The sequence below is a fragment of the Mycteria americana genome, chromosome 5 (genome assembly GCF_035582795.1).
Source record: "Mycteria americana isolate JAX WOST 10 ecotype Jacksonville Zoo and Gardens chromosome 5, USCA_MyAme_1.0, whole genome shotgun sequence".
Lineage (NCBI taxonomy): Eukaryota > Metazoa > Chordata > Aves > Ciconiiformes > Ciconiidae > Mycteria > Mycteria americana.
The window spans coordinates 48,332,192-48,352,327 of record NC_134369.1 but is presented as its reverse complement, the minus strand read 5'-3'; the positions used below and the strand labels follow the sequence as shown (position 1 = coordinate 48,352,327).

General features: G+C 52.3%; 1 protein-coding gene across 1 annotated transcript; it reads left to right on the top strand.

The window, feature by feature from the left end:
- Positions 1-1,520: 1,520 nt before the first annotated feature.
- TGFB3 (transforming growth factor beta 3) lies at positions 1,521-17,571 on the top strand. Its single transcript, XM_075503281.1, has 7 exons — positions 1,521-2,421; positions 8,070-8,233; positions 9,620-9,749; positions 11,308-11,415; positions 12,233-12,404; positions 12,980-13,133; positions 15,549-17,571. The coding sequence occupies exons 1-7, from the start codon at positions 1,707-1,709 to the stop codon at positions 15,705-15,707; spliced, it is 1,602 nt and encodes a 533-aa protein (XP_075359396.1). The 5' UTR covers positions 1,521-1,706; the 3' UTR covers positions 15,708-17,571.
- The last annotated feature ends 2,565 nt before the right edge of the window (positions 17,572-20,136 follow it).

Here is a 20,136-nt window from a genome sequence, read left to right as displayed (position 1 = left end):
CCTCTGAACCTCTTCCACACTCCATGTCTTCAGTGAGCTGCTGGCCTCTGAGCTGGCAGTGCTCTCCCAGCCCCAGACCCCTGAACATGCAGGCGAGGGAAGGCTCCCCGCAGCCGTGCCCCGTGTTTCCAGCCACGGATCAGCTGCACTGCTGCCAGACACCACCCCCTCCAGGCGCTGGGGCCACATGCCCCTGGGGCCACATGCCCCTGGGGCCCACCTCTCCCAGAGCACGAAACCCCCAGGATTCGCTTCCACAGAGGGCTCTGCCCAGCTCCCGCCTCGCCCACAGCCCCGCAGCAGCTGCCCCTGCTGCATCTTCCCAACGGCACAGCCAGGCGGCTGGCTTCTGTGGCAGAGCAGCCGGTGCTGCGAGTGGCTGCGCTGGGTCAGGAAGGCACGAAGCCGCCATCCCGCCCCAGACCTCCGGGCGCCTCGCCAGCCCAGGGGTGTTCTGCTCCCGGGAGAAGGGCTGGGTGGTGCGGTGGGGAGTCCCTGTGTAGCTGGGGCAGCGTCCAGGCGAGGGCAAGAGAAAAGTGCTTGCTCCAGGGGCTTCAGGGCCACAGGCACAGGCCCAGCCCAGAGCAGGGAGGAGGGAGGCTGGTGTGGCGGGCGGCCATGGTCAGGCCATGCCCCAGGAGAGGAGCCTGCACAGGCCCAGGTCATGGATCCAAACCACAACTGGGGCCGGTGTTTTGTCTCCCGCGTGTGGCCCTGGCCCCCTTTGAGGGTGGCGGGTGCCCGAAGCAGCCCCTTCCCCTTGGCGAGGGCTGCCGTGGCGGGGGACTCCTCTGCGCTCCAGTGGCCACCTGCCTTCAGGGCCGCGGGGCTCCACCCTGCCTGCCCGCTACCTTCCCCCGGCCCCGGGGCCTCGCAGGGCCCGCCAGCCCCGCCGCCAGCCTGGGCCCCGCCGGGGCTGCCGCAGCCCCTCGCCCGCAGCGCGGCGCCCGGCCCCCGCCGGCCGCCCGGCCCCTCCCTCCCTCGGAAAGAAACCACATCAGGAAAGTATTCGGGGTATTTTTAGCCGCTTTTAATGCGATTTCGCAGCTGGAAACGGGAGGGGCCTCCCCGCGCCGCCCGCCAGCGCGCGGCGGACCACCGCGAAGGGCCCAGCAGCCGCCGCCGCCCCGCGCCCGCCGCTGCCCCGGCGGCGCCGGCAGGGGGCGCCCGCGCGCCACCGCCACCGCGGTGCGGCGGCCACGTCGGAGGGCGCGCGGGGCCGCCCCGCCGCGGAGGGGCCCGGCCCCGGGGCGCGAGGGGCCCGGCGCCGCCGGCCGCGCGGGGGGCGGCGGCGGGGCCCGGCAGGGGGGGCGGCGGCGGCGGAGGGCGGGCGGGCGGGCGGCGGTGGCTGCGCGGCTGCTGAAGCCATTAGCGCGGTGCTGCGGGCGAAGGCCGGGCTTGGAGCTCCCTCCCCCGCCCGAGCCCCGTCCCGGGGACGTCATGGGAGGGAGGTATAAAATTTCAGCGGCGAGGCCGAGGGAGAGGCAGTGTGCGCGGGAGGGGCGGCGCGGCGCGGCGCCGGGCGGGCCGGTGCGGTGCGGTGCGGTGCGCGGCCGGGGCACGGCGGCCAGCGGAGCCCGCGGGGACAGCGGGCGGCCCGGCGGCGCTGCTCGCGGCTGGGCGGGGGAGCGCCGCGGTGCCGCGCTGCCAGCCGCCGGGGGTCGGGCACCGGGCGATGTAGGGCGCGGGGCCCGGCGGGGGCATGAATGGTGCAGCGAGAGGGGCGGGCGCCGCGCTCCCCCCGCGGCGGCGGGGCGGCGCGGGCCGCTGACACGTGCGGCGGCGCGGCGCGGCGGGGCGCCCCCGGCTCCGCGGGACGCGGGGCGGCGCATGGGGAAGGAGCCCGGCGCGGCGAGGCACGGCGCCTGCCGCTTCTCCTTGCGGAGCGCTGCCAGCTCTTCCTGGAAGTCCTGAGTCGCGCACGGCGCAGTGAGTTCATGCACCTCCTCGCCAAGCCTCAGCCTGCGGGATCTGGGGAGGCTGCCGCCAGCACACCGCCCGGTCCCCCGCGCCCGCTCGCCGCCGCCCGGGGGTCTCTGCCGGGGGCCCCCGCCGCCGCCCCCTCGCACATGAAGATGTACGTGCAAAGGGCTCTGGTGCTGCTCTCCCTGCTGAGCTTCGCCACCGTGAGCCTCTCGCTGTCCTCCTGCACCACCTTGGACCTGGACCACATCAAGAAGAAGAGGGTGGAAGCCATCCGGGGGCAGATCCTGAGCAAGCTGCGGCTCACCAGCCCCCCGGAGACCGTGGGGCCGGCCCATGTGCCCTACCAGATCCTGGCCCTCTATAACAGCACCCGGGAGCTGCTGGAGGAGATGGAGGAGGAGAAGGAGGAGAGCTGCTCTCAGGACAACACCGAGTCCGAATACTATGCCAAAGAGATCCATAAATTTGACATGATCCAGGGCCTCCCCGAGCACAGTAAGTGCGGGGCTCCCCCCGTGCCGGCCGGGGTGCCGCGCCCGCGGGGCAGGCTGCCCGGGACCCCGGGCGCGGAGGAGGGGCGGCCGGCCGGGGCCGAGGGGCGCCGGGCCCCCGCGGGAGGGGCCGCTTTCCCGGCGGGGCGGGAGCGCGGAGGCGGGAGGGGGCCGCCGCGGCGGGGGGCGCGTCGCCGCCTGCCTGCGCGCTCGGGTGCGGAGGCGAGCGGGGGCGGTGGGCGCACGCCGCTGTCCCGGGGCCGGGACGGGGGCAGCCACGGGGCGGCGAGCGCTCGGAGCACCGACGGGACGGCGCGGGGCTTGGCGGCGAGCGGCCCCGCCGCAGGTAGAGGAGGTGGGCGCCGGGAGCGGCATCGGCCCGGGCCCCAGCCGGGAGCAGCGAGCCAAGCCCGCGTCTACAGCCCTGACATCTGGGGGAAGGCGGGGAGGGGAGGAGAGAGGGAAGGCAGCGGGAGAGGAGGCAGCATGGGTCTCGGGGTGAATGCTGGGCACCGGGCTAGGAGAAGGTGCAGGTCTCGCGTTTGGGTGACGAGCAGGTAGACGGACTCCTCCCTGCTGAAGCGCCGGCGCCTGCCGCAGAGATACAGGCAACCTGTTTGGTCTGGGCAGCACCCGCGCTGGCTGCAGAGAAGGTGGAGAGGCACTTGCCGACGAGACTGCTGCCTGGAGGACACTGTCGAGGGTGTTACTCGATAGCGTGAGGGTTCAGAGAGCGAGTAGGAGAGAACAGGGATGCTGAGCAGGTGCAAAGCAGACAGTGGTGCAAAGGGGACCCCCAAGGGAACACAGGCATTGAGGAAACGTGACAGATGTTGGGCAGGTGTGGAGCAGATGATGAGCAGGCCCAGATGCGGACACTAAACAGATTCAGGTGCAGAAGCTGAGCAGATGCAGATGCAAAGACAGAGACTGAGCAGACATGAACCCCGAGCAGATTGCAGATGCTGAGCACATGTAGGCACAAGCAATCCTTTCGGTCTGTGCTTAGGATTCCTTAGGATTGGAAGATGTTGGTGGGCATGCAGTCATACCACCATCCAGGGTGTCCTCCTGTGATGTAGTGCAGTCTTGGGGACACGATTTGAATGCCAGCAGTTCTGGGGAGGAGCTGTGACTTGGTGCAGGCAGCCTCAGAATGCAGTTACTCTGCCAGGTTTATGTTAATCTTGACATATGATGAGCTGGAATAAGAGCTACAATGTGGTAATGCAACAAATTTCACTTAATCTCTAGCAGACTGCACTCCATATGGTTATATGATTAGCTCTTAGCTCAGGAGACACCAAGCCTCGAGGAACAGAAAGTGCACAGGGTATAGCAGCTTACCCGTATTTCAACATTTTTCACCTACTGAAGTGCCATTTGTGAAATTCTAAAAGTATATGGGGAAACCAAGTGTCTGTGCAAAATAGTACAGCCCCACTATGAATCGGTGTGTTTTGGGGAAGGAAACTGGGAAAGCACAACAATGGGAAATGAAGTCGGGGGAGTGGATTTGGATAAAGTAGAGGGGAAAGAGGAATGAAGACGTGGTGCACAAGAAGGAGCAGTGAGGAGGGACTGTGGGTTGGGGAAAATTCCTATGGAAATGAATGAACGTGTCCCGTGTCCCTGTAGGACACTGGAGCAAGGTGCTGAGCAGTGGGTTCAAAAGGCCTAGTGCTGAGATTGAATTTCTGGGAGTGGGCAGCGTAGATGCCACCTCCCAGAAAAAGAGGGAACTTCGGAATTGGGTCACGCTGGGAGAGACTAGCTCTAGACAGGCCGTGGTGTCAAGAGACACGCTCCTTTTGAAACCTGGGGAGTTTCATCGCTTACACCATAGCTGAATTTGGCCCCGTGTCTTCAGAAGTGGCTGATGTTCAACTTTCCCATGACTCTGTCACTGTGCCAGGTGGTGATCTCAGAGCACACTCTGAGCCAAAGCCAGTCTCCTCTGGGGGGGAAGGGGAGGACTGCTCCATTGAGGGAACTGTGAGGATGATACAGACAAGTCTGAAATGCGTGCGCACGCATGCTCACATGCACACGAACTGTTCTAGCTCCAAACTATTAGTCAAGCGGCTTGTTGGCTCTGAGAACTCATCCTTCTCAAAGACATAAGGTCCAAAAGTGAGGAGAGCTGAGGAGCAAAAATAGCAGCGGGGAGAGCCCCATCCTTCCAGGAAGGAAGGATATTCAGGACCATGTTCCCCATCCCTACTCTGAGCTGTTTGGTGACTCACGGCATGGTCTTTCTGCTGTGCCTCTCAGGCACGTTGCCTGAATTATAAGGGACTTTCTTTCAGAGAATAACTCGTTCTTGACTAGCCATTCACTTCAGGGATCTCCTAAAACTCATGGGGGTTCAGACCCCCTTAAGCACTGACTTGGTTAGATTCAAGGTCCAAGAGCATCTGCAACAGTCCTGCAAATGGCTTTGCTTACCTTCCTGAGGAAAAACAGATGCCATTTTCCAAGCCAGCCTGAGAGACAAGGCAATTAAAGCCATGGGTTGCTGGGGCCAAGCATCTCTTCCCTCCAAACCTGCCACCTGCAGAGTTCGGAAGGATCGCTTTTTTTCTCCAAAGTTATATGCAGCTTTGGCATGAAACACCTTGAAGTACCAGTGGTATAATACGGAGTGAGGCAATACCTACTCGCAGACAGCCTGCCCTTCCTTGACATCAAACTCTAACCACACAGCCATCAGCCTTCTTGGGGCTTGCCAGAAACAGCAGCTGTGTTGGATTGGCAGCGTGTGGAGAACCTGCACCTCGCTGAGAGCAATGGTATGAAGAGGGAAGCTCCCAAAAGAACCTGCTCCCTCTATCACATTGTCCACCCTAAGAGGCTACTGGTCTCATCATTTGTGCAGTCAACAGCTCTGGGCTGTCTGGCCTCCACAATAATAGCAGGGTCTGATCGTGAGGATACATGCTGTCATGTCAGACATGGGCTGGCATGGGTGCACAGGGTGTCACAGATTCCCTGTTTCCAGGCTTGGCTACAGCCAGAGTGTTGTGGACTGGAAGAGCTTGCAGGAATATTGCCTCCAGGCTTTGTTCTGTGCTGATAGGTGGACATGTCCGGATTCCAGTGTGATTAACACACCTGAGCTGGGACTGGACCAAGTTCCCTGAAAAATCACCTTGCCTCCTTTGCCTGTGACCTCTTGCAAAAAGTACTTTGCCCCAAAGCAGTCAGCTTCCTGGGAGTGAGACGTGTATCCTGGACACCCTGCTATGACAAGCAGGCTCCAGCCTCATGGTGTTCAGAGTGAAACACAGAGCGCAGCTCCACCTCGCCATCACAGAGAGCTTGTTCCCAGGGTATGAACGGAACATGAAACTTCTTCTTAGGGAAGGGAACACAGCTATTACTATTTCCCCTAGGAACGTCTCCCAAGACACCAGCAACTTGCTGGTGAAGTAAGTAGGTAGAAGGCAATGTGAGGACAGCAGGCAAAATACAGTAGTAGATACAGTAATCTCTTACCAGCATGGCTTTCTAACTTAGCCAAAAATCTTAAGGAGATGATAAACAATAAATTATTTTGTCTCTCATCTGCACTGTGCTGTAGGACCAGATCTGCAGTCTCTAAATAGATTGTCAGATAAAGCACTACTGTTGGAAACAGATACTGGGCTACACTGACCACTGGTCTGATCTAGAAAGGCATTTCTGATGATTCCTGGGATACCCCTCATGGACAGGCAGTCAGGTCTGAAATGGAAGGGCAGGCTGTTAACAGCACTATTAATAGGGCTAGGAGTGCAAAACAGCTTAAGGGGTTATTAAAATACAGTATCTGCCTAGATCTAGGACACAGAACAGTTATCAGTGTTAGACTTCAGCCAGGAAGATGCCTTTGGGCATTCAATGAGATCAGAGCTTGGGTTTTCTGCTGTGCTTTTCTGTGGCATAAAACCTAGAACTGGTCACAGTGGTGGAGTCCCCACAGTGGAGGTCCTCATGTGGCTCGGTGTACTCTTTGTACTGCAGGGTTGTTGGGCTGAGCATACCAGCTCATGGCTGCAGTGGGGTCTGGTCTCCTGGGATTACCGAACATCCATCTCTTCAACAGCAGCCAGAGACTTCCCTGTATGGGAAAGGCTGTTCCATTCAGTAGTACAAATGACAAAAAACCCCTCCAATTAAAGCCCAATGTGAGCATCTGGTCATTAGCTTATTGAGTAAAACTTCAGCACCCTAAGAACACATCCTTGTAAACTGGCAGGCTCCTGCGTGCTGAATCTGGGTGTAGCACAAGAGGAAGACCTTCATCTTCATGGAGGTGACTCTGGAAGTGCATCAGTGTTGCTCAAAGCAGAATTTGGCATGGGAGGTGAACCTCTGTGCTCAGGCGCCGTTTCAAGCTAGCCCATCTTCAGAAGCTGTTTCCCTGGGGAGATAGTGGCAGTGTTGTGAAGAGAGGGGCCAACTCCAGGAATCTAACTTGAAGGTTGCTTCAACTAGGGCTTCTAGCTTATGTGTCACAGGATGGAACCGTGGCTGGGAACAGGTGATAGCTTTTCTTTCTGTTTTCTTTTTTTTTGTTTAAAACCAGCTTAAATGTCAGCTGACATGAGAGCCCTGTGTTGCATTGGACAACAGTCACAGGTCATATGAGAGGCTCTGTACGGCTGCAAACCAACCTGCACGTGGGTGCAGAGTGGGAGCTGCTGTGTCTTGTCTGCAGGAAGCCTTAATGATGCTAGCGCCTTCAAAGCTAACAGAGGGCAATAGGAGAGGAACGGCAGCGACTGCAAAGACTTTTCCATGGGACCAAAATCGTTCCAACGAAGAGAGGCTTGTTTTCTCTTGAGGACGCTGTTTTGTACCTCATAGCTTTTACCTACTCTGTTTTGGGGCATCTGTGAAATGGATTTTTCTGCTCAGCAGGCACACATTGAGGCAGATAATTGCTGTGTTATTTCCTGCCTATGTGTCTGATCTCTGCAGGCCTCTCAGCACTATTACTCTGTCCTTGAAGAACTCTGTATCTAGTACTATTCATGAATTCCTTCTCCAGGCCATGAGTGAAAACTGATCTTAAAACCCAGTTCTTTCAGTACACACTGAATAGCCACTGCCCCAAAAAGTCTTCCACACCTCATGCTTTGTGGACACTTGGCTGGCTTTCATTCTAGGGACAATGTCAAGGTTTGTAAAACTAAGATTCAACAGCAATGGGATCACCTCCTATGTGGCTTAATGTCTCCAGCATGAGCAGAGTCACACCATCATTGCTATTGGGAATGGGCCCCACTAGCTGCAAATGAGGTTGCCCCATTGCCTTGGCTGGGGTTGTCATTTTGGATGCAGCACACTCATGAGCATTAGCAACATTTCATGAGCAGAGTTAGAAGATGTAATGTTAAAAATACTGTGGTTGATCTCTACTGATTCTCTGGCTTGTAGCATTGAAATAATGGTGGCAGTGGTGGGGAGATTTTGCAAAATGTTGCGGTGTAGACCAAATTTGAGTGAATTCATCCTGAGTTATCTTTAGCTAGACAGCCATGCTTCACAGGTGGCAAGATGTTTGAATGACAGGTGTCTGCTGGAAACCTCTTTCTCAAACTATTTATTTGAGATCCCGCCCCTCTGACCTGTGGTTCTCAGTCTTTCCATCTTTCTTTCTCTTAGATGAGTTGGGCATTTGTCCAAAAGGTGTCACCTCCAACGTGTTCCGCTTTAATGTGTCCTCAGCAGAGAAGAACAGCACCAACTTGTTCCGGGCCGAGTTTCGGGTGCTGCGTGTGCCCAACCCGAGCTCCAAACGCAGCGAGCAGCGCATTGAGCTCTTCCAGGTGAGTATCCTTCTCACCTTCTCCTGTGCCTGAGCCCAGAATAGCTTGGCTGCTTAATGGTTGCCTCAATTGATACGTGCAGGCCACAGAAGAGAGAGAGAAGAAATCCTATGCTGTACCCCAGGCTTCTTCCAGCATATGCAGTGATACAGTCATCTTTCTTTCCTTTTACAGTGTGGTGCTGTCCTTCCCCCACTCACACTGGCTGGCTGCTCTGGGCACCTGGGCATGGTGCCCACTGCAGCTCTTTGCTGTGCTGAGAAGGGGGTTGGAAGGGGAGCCCCTCAGCAGTGGAGCAGCCCTGACCCTTCTGTCACATCTGCATGCTAGGTCCCTTGGCAGCTTTATTCCTTTGACTGTTGCAGTGCAGTTGGTGCTAATCCAACGGATGGAGGTTTCTGTCTTGTCACTGATTTACTGGAAAAATAATGCTTGCTTTCAATGTTCCCTTCAGCAGCAGCTCCTCAGGGGCACAATTCATGGCACCGTTAATTCAGGTACTTATCTGGAGTTTGGTTTGAACCCATGGACTCCCCTGGCAGAATAAGGTCTGGTTCAGGTTTGGAAGTGGTCTTAGCCTGGGCTGGACCACCCAGCTAATGGTACAGTTTAGCATCAGGCAGCACATTCCCACAGGCCGGTGTCTGTCCACTTTGCAGTAAGAGCACAGCTAAAATCACCCTGTGGCTGGTAGCTCTTGAGGACTTCCTGGAATTCAGCTTCAAAGGTCAGACCAATTCTCCACCAGGTGACACAACTGATAAGGAGTCAATCCCAGAGCTTCTCCATAGGTTCAGTGCTCTGTGGCGTGAACCTGGGGTCCTGCAGGAAGGAACACCTTGCACAGGCTGTGGCTGTTTGTCTGGAAGCGGGAAGAGACGTCAGAGCAGGGGGAGAGGTCTCCAAACCTGATCAGCCCTGGTGTGTTTTGATAGTTGTTGAAGAGTGTAGGACACATGAAAACGCCACAGTGTAGGACTCAATAGGCTTGCTGGGCAAGGGACCTGTGGCAAGATGCTCTATTGCCCACTGCTGGTTCTACTCTGAAATCCAGACCCACATCCCACAGGTGTATACAGAAACAAAACCACCCATTAGATCAATTGCTGTGTGCTTCTGCCTCTGGATATGTGCCCCGAAACAAGGATGAATTGAGAGAGGTGGGCTTCTTAGGACACAGAAATAAGCATTGTGTAGATCTCTGGAGTTCAGGTTGGTTGTGAAGCATGTCCTTGTCACCTGTGCCAGGGTATTCCTGGTGTCTCACTTGCTGGGACCAACCTTCTGAATTAGTTTTTAGCAAGCTGCGGAAGAAAAAAGACCCAAGGCTATCCCTTCCTTATGCGCGGCACTGGCTGATTCTCTCTACCACTCCTTCTGACGCAGATCCTTCAGCCGGATGAGCACATAGCAAAGCAGCGCTACCTCAGTGGCAGGAATGTGCAGACACGGGGCTCCCCTGAGTGGCTGTCCTTCGATGTCACGGAGACTGTGCGTGAGTGGCTTCTGCACAGAGGTAGGGGTCTTAGCTGGACTGGGTGTCAAGGCATCCATAGAAATGTGGATCAATGTTGACAGGAGTATCTCTCTGCTCCCCTTTTTGCAGGAGCTTGGCTCACATAGAGGACAGCTTCTTTCAGTCTGAGAACAAGCTTTCCCCTAGAGAGCTATCTCAGTGCATGACGTTTGCTACATTCCTAGCTCTGTCCTGGAGTCCCCACTGTGTAGCTCTGTGGGCTGAGTCAGAATGAGGATTCATCCTCTGGAGGAGGAAAATGTTTTCACTGAGAGATGCTGGAACTTCTTCTGGTTCTTTGATTCTAAGCAGGGGTCCCCTCTGCTTGTCTAAACTATAATCCGTAATACATAGAAAATGAAAATTGCTCTGGTTTAATTTTCATGTGGACTAGAGCAAATTTAGTAGGGAAAAACCAGCAAGGATCCTGGTTTCTTTAGCTGTTTACAGCTTGGCAGGTATAAAGGTGAGGAAATACCAGAGGCTGACACACCTAGACAGATGGAGGCTTTAGCACTGCAGAGAACATACCTCTGCCACCACTGGGCAGCCCAACAGATAGTTATGGGGCAGCTCCCAGCAAGAACAGTGACCCCATTCACAGCTGGAGCATAGGCACCGTGACTCACAGCTGGACTGGCCTCACAGATAGAAGCTAGGTGCCACTGAAAACTGGAATGCAGGTACTGGCAAGCAGCCGCTCCCTGGAAGGGTAAGCTGTGAGCTTGTAGGCTCCTCCTTTTTCAAGCAATCTAAGTTGTATCCTGATGGCTGGAGTTCAGGGCTGGAACTGCAGCGAGCTCTGGGCAGGCACACTAGCTGACAAGACATCACAGAGTATACAGTGCTTAGGAAAAAAGGTGCTAGGCACCTTGTCAATGCCCCAGGGAGCCAGATGTTTTAATTCATGACACAACATAAAAAAGGAGCTTTCATAAGAGTCTTATGTTCCCTTAGTCAGGCCCACACAGCACGACTGGTCCAGGAAGTTGTTATGAAAATAGACTTGCCTCTGGAAAGTGCGTGTGACTTAGACCGCTAGCAGTTCAACAAAACAGGAGGTTGCAGCTGCTGAGAAGAATGCTTCCAGTGAAATTACTTGTCCATATCCAACTTGCTCATTTTCAGATCTCTCCTTCAGACACTAACCAGAAGCCAGATAGTAGACAGGTACTGAGGATGGCAAAACTGATTTAACACGGACACCGCAAGCCAGCTCTTCAAAATACTTGTTTTCCAATGGAGCTCCTTGAAGCTCACAAATGCTTTAGGATGCTGAATAGCCTAAAAACAGTAACCAGGAGCACCCTTCTGACCTGTCCAGGAAGCTCCCTTTAGCAAGAGCAAGGCTTTTGGCACAGGTGAAGCCACAAGATTCTGCTTCCCATTCTCCTTTCCAAGGCAGCTTCCGTTCCCCAACTCTGATAGCATCCCTGACTTTGAGACTGACCCACAGTCTAGGAGTTACCACGGTACATGTCCTCAGTGAAACTTCCCTGCGCCAGGAGGCATCCCAGCTGAGGAAAACTGTCTCACAGAGTCATCTCCTTCTTTGCAGAGTCCAACCTTGGCCTGGAAATTAGCATACACTGTCCTTGCCATACTTTTCAGCCCAACGGGGACATCTTGGAGAATTTGCACGAGGTCTTGGAGATCAAGTTCAAAGGTGATAAAGAGCTGGGTTAGGGGAGGCTGTTGGGGAAGGGAAAGACCAGAGTATCTAAAGAAAAAATGAGGTCTTGCTTTGCGTATTTGAGCATTTTATGTTGTGTAACATTTGTCTTAAAGCATACACATCTGGGTTTGCATGCTAATTATATGGGTATATCTACTTTGTACATAGGTTAGAAATGGGAGAAAGGAAGTGCAGGCTGGGTGGGTTTGCACGAGTGTCTGCAGAAAGGCATAATTTTGTATTTCAGTGTCTCTCTGGGAAGTTCAGCTTGATGCCTTCTCAGATTTCCACAGAGGCTCTGCTTTCCAGTTAGGGTGACTGAAACACAAGGAAGTCAGGCATCCTGTGTGAGGTGGCCCAGAGAGTCAGCGGCTTGGCTGGCCTAAGAACTAGGAACCTCCTGGCTTGCAGCCCTGGGCTGCAGCCACTGGCCCCCACAGGCTCCATTTCTGAGGCTGTTCTGCAGAGTGCCAATGATCTGACATCTTCTTTAAACCATTCATCTTCCTGCCTGTCCTGGGACCAAAGCCAGGAGTGAGTGGGATGGATTAATGGCCCCACCAGCAGTTTGCAAATGGTAAAACAGGTGGCCCGTAAGCCTCTATTTCAGGCCTGCAGCAGTCGGATTCACCAGGGCTAAAGGGGTCCCTGTGAGGGATTAAGTTCCAGAGTAAGTGGACGTGGTGCCTGAATCCCTCTCAGCCTGGTTCAAGGGCAGGCATGAGAGTGTTAAATGCACTGAAAAGTCTTGTTGCATCCTCCACTTCCACACTGACTTCTTCTTTGTGGATCCTGTTTTTCTCTGAAGGCATTGACAGTGAGGATGACTATGGCCGTGGGGACTTGGGGCGCCTGAAGAAGCAGAAAGACTTGCATAATCCCCACCTCATCTTGATGATGTTACCCCCACATCGGCTGGAGAGCCCAGTGTTGGGAGGCCAGAGAAAGAAACGGGCCCTGGATACCAACTACTGTTTCCGGTAAGTGAGAATCCTGCCTGGAGGGACAAGGTTGCATGCCTGAGGTGGGCAAGCCTGGCGAGATTCCCTGCCACCGGGAAAGGCAGAGCCCTCCAAGGGGGTTGTGAGTCACCATGATGCCACAGGGGTCACACGAGGAGCACAGCTCAGGCAGCTGCTCCTCACAGTGTCCAAGAAGGGGATGCTGGCCAGCTCAGCAGAGTCACTGTGTGCTTCTGGCTAAGCCGCTGGCTGGAGGCAGACTTGCAAGCGGCTTCCTGGAGCACAGCCTGGGCAGGGACCCGTGGCAGCCCCCTGCTAGCTCCAGGTGCCAGAGAGCAGCCGGGTGCTGCTGTGGGCGAGCAGGGTGCTGCCTCCCCGGGCCAGTGGTGAAGCTGCCTGCCGGCAGGCACAAGCAATGCCAGGCTGCTGAGCTGCCCGCCACTGCTCGCCTCTGCCGCTCCTCTGCACTTGGCACAGGCAAACACCATGTCCCACTGGGCACTGCTGGTACTAGTCCTGCTCAGGAAGCTGCATCACGCATTCGCATATAAGGCCCCTCTTTAGATTCACTGTGTTTCGATACTGTGTTTCAGGAATCTGGAGGAGAACTGCTGCGTGCGTCCTCTGTACATCGACTTCCGACAGGACCTTGGCTGGAAATGGGTCCACGAGCCTAAGGGCTACTTTGCTAACTTTTGTTCAGGCCCTTGTCCGTACCTCCGCAGTGCAGACACCACTCACAGCACGGTACATCCAGCATATTATCCTGTCAGGGCTTGTGACTGTGACTCCCCCTTCCTCCCTAAGTCTGATCATATCCGGTCTCTTCAAAGCAGCAAAAGCAGTTCAGATCAATACTTGTAAAAAACTGTCCATGGAAACTACAGAAAAGAGTCTAGGTGGTTCAGCAGGGAAAATGTGCTTCCTTTGGAGTCAATACTGAGTCCATGCTTCCAGCCAAATGTTGAGGAGGAGGATGCTGCTGTCTCTTGGATAAGATGTGAAACAGCAGGACTGATGGTTTTAGGGTACTTATTTGGTAATGGCCAGAGTATTAACTGAATTTTTCACATCAAACGTCAACTCTGGTAATTGTCTTCTGCCTAAATTTCTCCTGCCGTTTGCACTGGACAGAGGATTTTTCTACACTCTGTGCCAGGCTGTCATGCAAAACTGTTGTGTCATGGCACGCAGCTGCCGTCTGCTACCACAGGGGCAGCTGTAGCCCAAAAGTGAAGGGAAATCCATGTCCGTGTCCGGAAGTGAACACAGCCATGCAGTAAGCTCTCCTTTCTGCACAGGCATCCTTTTCAGCTGTATAAATCCCACCTGACCTATGGCAGGGAGGAACCTACTAGGCAGTGACATTCATGAGTAAAAACTGGCAGAAAGCAAATGTCTTTAGGTAACTTGCGCATAAACTCTGTTTAACGTGAGTATACTAGGCAGTCTTTGGAAAGAATACCACCTGAGCCTGGCTTCTGTCTAGAGTGGAAGAAAATAAAAGCAATAGAAAAGCACAGGCACGGAAGAAGTACCAAGGGGAGAAGGCAGGCTAAGAAGCAGACAGTCCATCACTGAAGCAAGGAAAGCCAGAGGAAAATCCTGTGCTTCTGTCCACAGAAGAGAAGAGGCGGCAGTCCAGACAATGCAACAGCTCACTAGCAACTTCTTAGCTTCAGGTTTCACTAAAAAAGTTACTGGAAAAAGCAGATTCAGCAGAAGAATAGATAACTAGGTAAAGATGATATGGCAGAAAAGATGCTAACATTTTCTTGACAGCTTGAGAGTCTGCACAGCAGCAAGGCTTGCTGAAGCTCAAGGACTAATAACAGTGGGAACAGTCGATCTATGGGAATGATGGAGTGAACAGATGCTGGGCATTAAGCGCAAGACAAGGCAAGGGAATGAACAGCTTTGAAGGGTAATGGGCATGTAGCTTTACCATCTGGTTGTCCTGAGAAGCTCTCTAGTAGATAACTGGACTGAATCAGTGTGAGAGAAAGGAGATTTTAGAATGGTTCCTAATGTTCTTTTCTTGAGCAAGAAAGGAAACAATCAAGCGTTAAGGTCAGCTGAGTGATCCAAGAAACCTTTAGAACAATATAGCTGCTCACAGCTTGCCAGCACCACCTAGGAAAAACATGGTGAAAAGAAGATTTCTCACCAGTCTGTTTAACCTACTGTCTCCATTGAGTAGAGCAGCCCCCAGAGCACGTAGCACCCCTGTGGTACAGCCAGGGGTACTTTGCTCAGTATCCCAGCGAGCTTCTACCAGAACGACTGTGATTACATGGATCTGGATGATAGAACAGGATGTTTCCTTAGCACCTCTCATCCCCAAAGACTGTAAAGTAGTTAAAAGACAATGTGCCAGACTCTGTCGTTTATACCGGACAAGCACTAATGAGACCACGGTAGTGTAGGTGAGATCATGTTTTGGCCCCACAACTCAAGAAGTTGCTTACCACTGAGAAGCAGCCACCTCTGGCAAGAAACATGGCAACTGTTCTGTAGCAGTTACATGGCTGAAGTGTACAGTCATCTGTGGGCTGGGGCCAGCTGGGAGGAGGAATCCAGTGGGGTCCCACAGGACACTCTCCTGGCTCCAGCATTACAGTGTAATGACTTGGAGGATGGAGTGGAGGGAGAAAGCATCAGACAGTTCAAAGCTGGGAGGGAATTGTGGATACTCGAGAGGATTGGCGTCCATCCAGTGCTATCTAGAGATGTTGGTTGAAATAAGCAGCACTGATGTTCTTTCTTCTGGTTTCTTTAATGGAACCCAAAACAACATGGCCCCAAGCTGGTTACACCCAGCCTTGTTAAAAGCAAAAATTGTGACACTGTCCACCATACCAAATTAGAGATGAAAGGAGACAACTACTTGCCACTCCTTCAACCCTTAGGCATCAGCCACAGAGCAAAGCTACTGCAATTAAAAAAAAAAAAGTCTTAAGAGTCAGGCGGGGGCAGGTGAGACCGTTTAGAAGCAGGCCATCATCAGGAAGTGACAGGGGAGTATTACTTGCCTCAGGGAAATACCCTCTGATGAGCATAGTCCAAGCACCTAGAGACCTGTTGGCTTTGCAGTCCCTTCCTGTCCTCAACCAACTGAAACGTATTCCTGACTTTGTCACCACATTTACTTTGTTTCTGCAGGTGCTGGGCTTATACAACACGCTGAACCCTGAGGCATCCGCTTCGCCCTGCTGTGTCCCCCAGGACCTGGAGCCACTCACTATCTTGTACTATGTTGGGAGGACCCCCAAAGTGGAGCAGCTCTCCAACATGGTGGTGAAATCCTGCAAGTGCAGCTGAAAGGCACCCTGGCCCGCCCAAAGCCAAGAGAGGAACTGTCAGCACCCATTCTCCTGCTCCCAGGCTAACACAAAAGGAACTGGGGGTCAGAGACTACGCATGCTGAGGGCCAAGTGCCAAACCCTGTGACTTAGGGTCTGGCAGCCCTTGGGGATCTCTTCTGGAACATTTCTTGGTCTTGTTGGCAGTGTCATGTTCCTTCTGGGAGTTACTTTGGTGACACGAAGGCCACACTCTCCAAAATGGCTGGACAGTTGGTGCGGAAGAGAAGGACAGGGTGGAGGAACTGCTGTGTATTTGAATGCCGGGTGGTTGAGCTGGGAAAGCGAGGGAATGAGAAAGAGCAGGTAAAAGGGGGAATGGAAATGGGGTGATGTTTTCTATTCTAGCTTTAGCTATCTTAGGACCTCAGCCCTCCCCCCTGGCCTGAAGAATTAAAGGTTTCCCCTGTAGGAGGAAACTCTGAAATTTTCTTTAGGGAAAGAAAATGCACCAAGAAGGGAAGCTGCTGAGAGAAGAAATGCTCAGAGATACACTTAGACTTTTGTTCCTCAGAGTTGTGATCCAGGAGTCCTGCAACTGAAACTCTTGTGTCTGCCAAACCTGTAAGTTCAGTTGGCAGATCCTGGCTATTGGTTTCTAAATGCAAACTGCAAGGCTCCCAGCCAGCCTGCTGAGGGTGGGCAAATACAAGGAAAGAGGGTGCTGAATCCATTTTCAGAGGGACTGATGTCTCCATTCAGCTCTTTTCCCTTCCTGGAGTTTCTGAGAGATGGTTTCTGGGTGAGGGCAGGAGCAATATCTGTGGGTAACTGAATATTGGGCCCATTCATTTGTGAGCTGATACACCCTGAGGACCTCTTGTCTGTTGTGGTTTGTGAGGTGCTTTGGGGTGTTCTGCATCTGTTCTGTACGATGACCTGAACGTGGCCCAGGCCTCACCTGCCAAGACTTAAAAAATAGTAATCTCAAAAACATTGTAAAAAAATAAATATTTGGGGGGGAGATGCTCTTTTTTTCACAAGCAAGTTGTTTGTTGGAGGGTTAGATGGTTTGCTGTTTTTAAACTGCTACTGCTGTGGCATACTCAAGTCACTCTAAAATCTTTCCCCTTTCCAAAATGCCTCTTCAAAGGAACAGACAGAATTCAGGTCAGCCAGAGAGCCCCAGAATGGAAATTCCTTGGTACCCTCAAACTGTGCCTGGTGTATCTATGCCCTGTCCTGCCCTAGTCTTTCAGACACATACATCTGGCATCTGCTTTTGATAGATTCATATAAAGCTCACCTCAAACGTAAAACACTTCCAACAATACTGTCTAAATAACCAGGGCAGTGCAGTTGCCACAGCTGACAAATGTCCTATGTCCATTTGAATATATATGGTCTGCCAGTACAGACTTGTACACACGGGTAAATAACACACCCCTCCTCCTGATTTACCATGAATACTGCAGATGCTCATAAAAAGCTCACAGATGTTGCCCAGGCAAGCAATCAATGTACTCTTTTAAAAAGTATGGGCTTTTTCAGCTATAGATACTCCCAAAGGTAAAAATCTCTGGTGCTTGCATGACACGTGAGACTCAAGAGGCTGCCTCTCTGGCTCTCCGAACCACAACTACTTAAAGTCATGTTCTAGAGACCACAGAGGTTCCTCCCTGTCCCTTCCCAATTCCTGGACCCCAGCAACCGAGTGTAAAATGACACCTAGCTGGTTAATCGCTTGTGGCCAGGGCTGTCCATGGTCAGCTCAGAATTCAGCTCTTCCATCAAGCCCTTCACAATAGCGGCTGCTTCCATATACCTCATGTGAGGCTGCCATAACATGTAATCTCAAGCATTTTAATAAACTGTAAACAACCCTCCCTGCACCATCACCAGCTGGCTAGAGGTTACCAGGGGTGGGTCAGTGGAGGGAGCCTGCCAACCTGTGTGACATTTTGGCTGGGGCACACATGCTCTGATAGAGGCACTCCCCAGTGCTTAGCTCTATCCCTTTCATCTCTCTGGGGCTCCTTGACCTCTCATCAGTGTGATGATGAAAGGTGCAGCTCTGATCGGTCCTGCAGCACTACTGTATTACGGTGCCCTGTACAGCTCTCCATGCCCATGCTTCCACCCCTGCCTGCCCAAGGAGGAGCAAATAAATGCATTATGACTACACTACCATGCTGATAGGGCAGAAATTTAGTGCCTGCAATGGGGGGTGGGGGGAAATCCACATGCCAATTGCTGTAGAAACTCCCTCTAATCTCCTTTTAGCAGCAGCCCTTGGGGAGGTTTTAGTTTACAAGCTGCAGTCTGTTCTTTGGTCATTGTTCCTCCTGAGCCCTGGGCTGGCTCTGCTGCCCATCCAATTGAAGGGCTTCCTTGCTAGTAAAGAGGGGAAAAAAAACCCCAAACCCAAGGAGAGGGAGCTGCAAAGAGCTGAGCTAGAACACTTGCACAGCTCACAGTCCTGTGTGGCACTTGGAGCATGTCAGAACCACCCACAGATTAACCCTGGCAAGCCCCTTGAGGTGGGTCTAGTCTTACTAGCCCTTGTTCACTGCTGCTCCTCAGTGGCAGAGAGGGGTGGCAAAAGGACCAAGCCACTTGTCTCCTTGGAAAGGAGGCAAAATGGCAATGGAAAATCAGGGGAGAAGAGTCTTGGGGTGTCCAACCAGCAAGGACACAGGTAACCTCATGGCTACAGTAATCCTTGAAGTCAAACAGACACATTTCAGTTACTGCTTCTCTGTCCAGCCTTCCGTTTCCCTAGCAACATTTGAGAATTAGACTTGTCAGACAGGAGCTGAATTCATTTTCTTACAATTAAAATAGCTTTTCTAGGGCTGTTTTAGCTATAATTCAGCAACAAACTATACTATCTACATGGGGTTAATAACAGATTGAATACACTCCTGGGCACAGGCTTACCAAAACGTTGCATGACACTTGTGTGAGAAGGCAGAGCACAGTTCTCTATATGCTGTGTTACTAGCTGGCAAATTGAGGAAGACAATGGGAAAGAAAAAGTGGGATATTCACTGCCAACCCTGAATACAGCTTCCAACAGTTCCCTTTTGTTGTTCGCAGGAACAAAGAAAAGCTGATGAAAACAATGCCAGCACACTTTCTGTGTCTCTAACAAAGATCAATGGTTAGAGTGAAAAAAACCTATTCTGCACTGCCATAAGGCAGATCCTACACAGATGATCAAATGACCACCTGCATAGTCCCTGCTTCTCTGTGGCATATTCTGTTATAGCATGCAAGAAGCCTAGCCCTGAACTTGAACACCTTGTTTTTCAGGCTGTAGTGCACTGTAGAGCTCTGCAAGGAACACTGCTTCAGTAAGTATAGGAATGTACACTGATATTTCAGCAAATAGTCTTTGCAGACTAAACGAGTCTTTGTTCCCTGGTCTTTGGGTTGGATGGTCTCTAGCTATCTCACTACACTTACAAAAAGCAGTAGCACATCCCCGTTACCACTGTGTGAACTGGGATATGCTGCTTTGTGTTTCACCTTTCCATAACCAACAGACATCAATACACACAGAAAACAAGATGGACCATGTCCAAAAGTAATAAAAGATACAAAAGACAAACTTACTTGTCCACTCCTCTGGCAACATCATAGCTCATCATAGCTCTGTTCTGCTCTGTCCTGTGATGTCTCACATCTCTCTTTGTTGTAGCTACCAAATTTCCATTCTCTCAGTTCACAGATCCTTTTCTTATCTTTCTAGGCTGCTCTGAAGCTTTCCTTACCTATGACTAGAGTGTCCTCATCAGAGCAGAAATACAGGAGGTCTCCAGGCTCAGACTACTTTGTAAATGAAATCACTACAGCCATCCCATGACGGAAGAAGATCCATTGCAATGTCTTATGAGCCAGATGTCTTCAATATGGTCTGGGGTCCAATGCAGGGCAGGTTCAGTACCACAGGGTGAGCAGGATGCAGCTCTAGGGCCAGCGCCATTGTGCAGAAAAGGTTTCTTACCCACTACAAGTGTTTCTAGTGGCACGCAAAACATCAACTTTATAGTACTGGGTTGTCTTCTCTAAATAGATGATTGAAGAGCAATGAAATCAATCAAGAAAATACAGTTTTCAATACATACGGAGCCAACAGTGTGATATGTACACACTTGCAAAACTATACTGATTTGTGGTAGTGCAAAATAATTGACAGTTGTATGGGCTGCCTATAACCTACATTAATTGTGGTTTAGAGTAACAGCAGCAATTTGGATACAGTGCAAGGAGGAAAGCATGCTTTCTAATTCTTTAAAAATAACATCTATAAAATTTTTTTTTACATTCAAAATTACTAGAATATATTGGTCAGAAGCTGTAGAAAATTAATAACTAACATGCATACTATAACGTTTAGTAAAAGAACACCTGGACTTTCAGGTCTCTGCTTTACAAATATTTTC

Coding starts and splice junctions, on each gene's coding strand:
- TGFB3 (XM_075503281.1), top strand. CDS start 1,707: ATGGTGCAGCGAGAGGGGCGGGCGCCGCGCTCCCCCCGCGGCGGCGGG. Junction 2,422..8,069: donor CCAGGGCCTCCCCGAGCACA/GTAAGTGCGGGG, acceptor TCTTTCTCTTAG/ATGAGTTGGGCATTTGTCCA. Junction 13,134..15,548: donor CAGACACCACTCACAGCACG/GTACATCCAGCA, acceptor TTGTTTCTGCAG/GTGCTGGGCTTATACAACAC.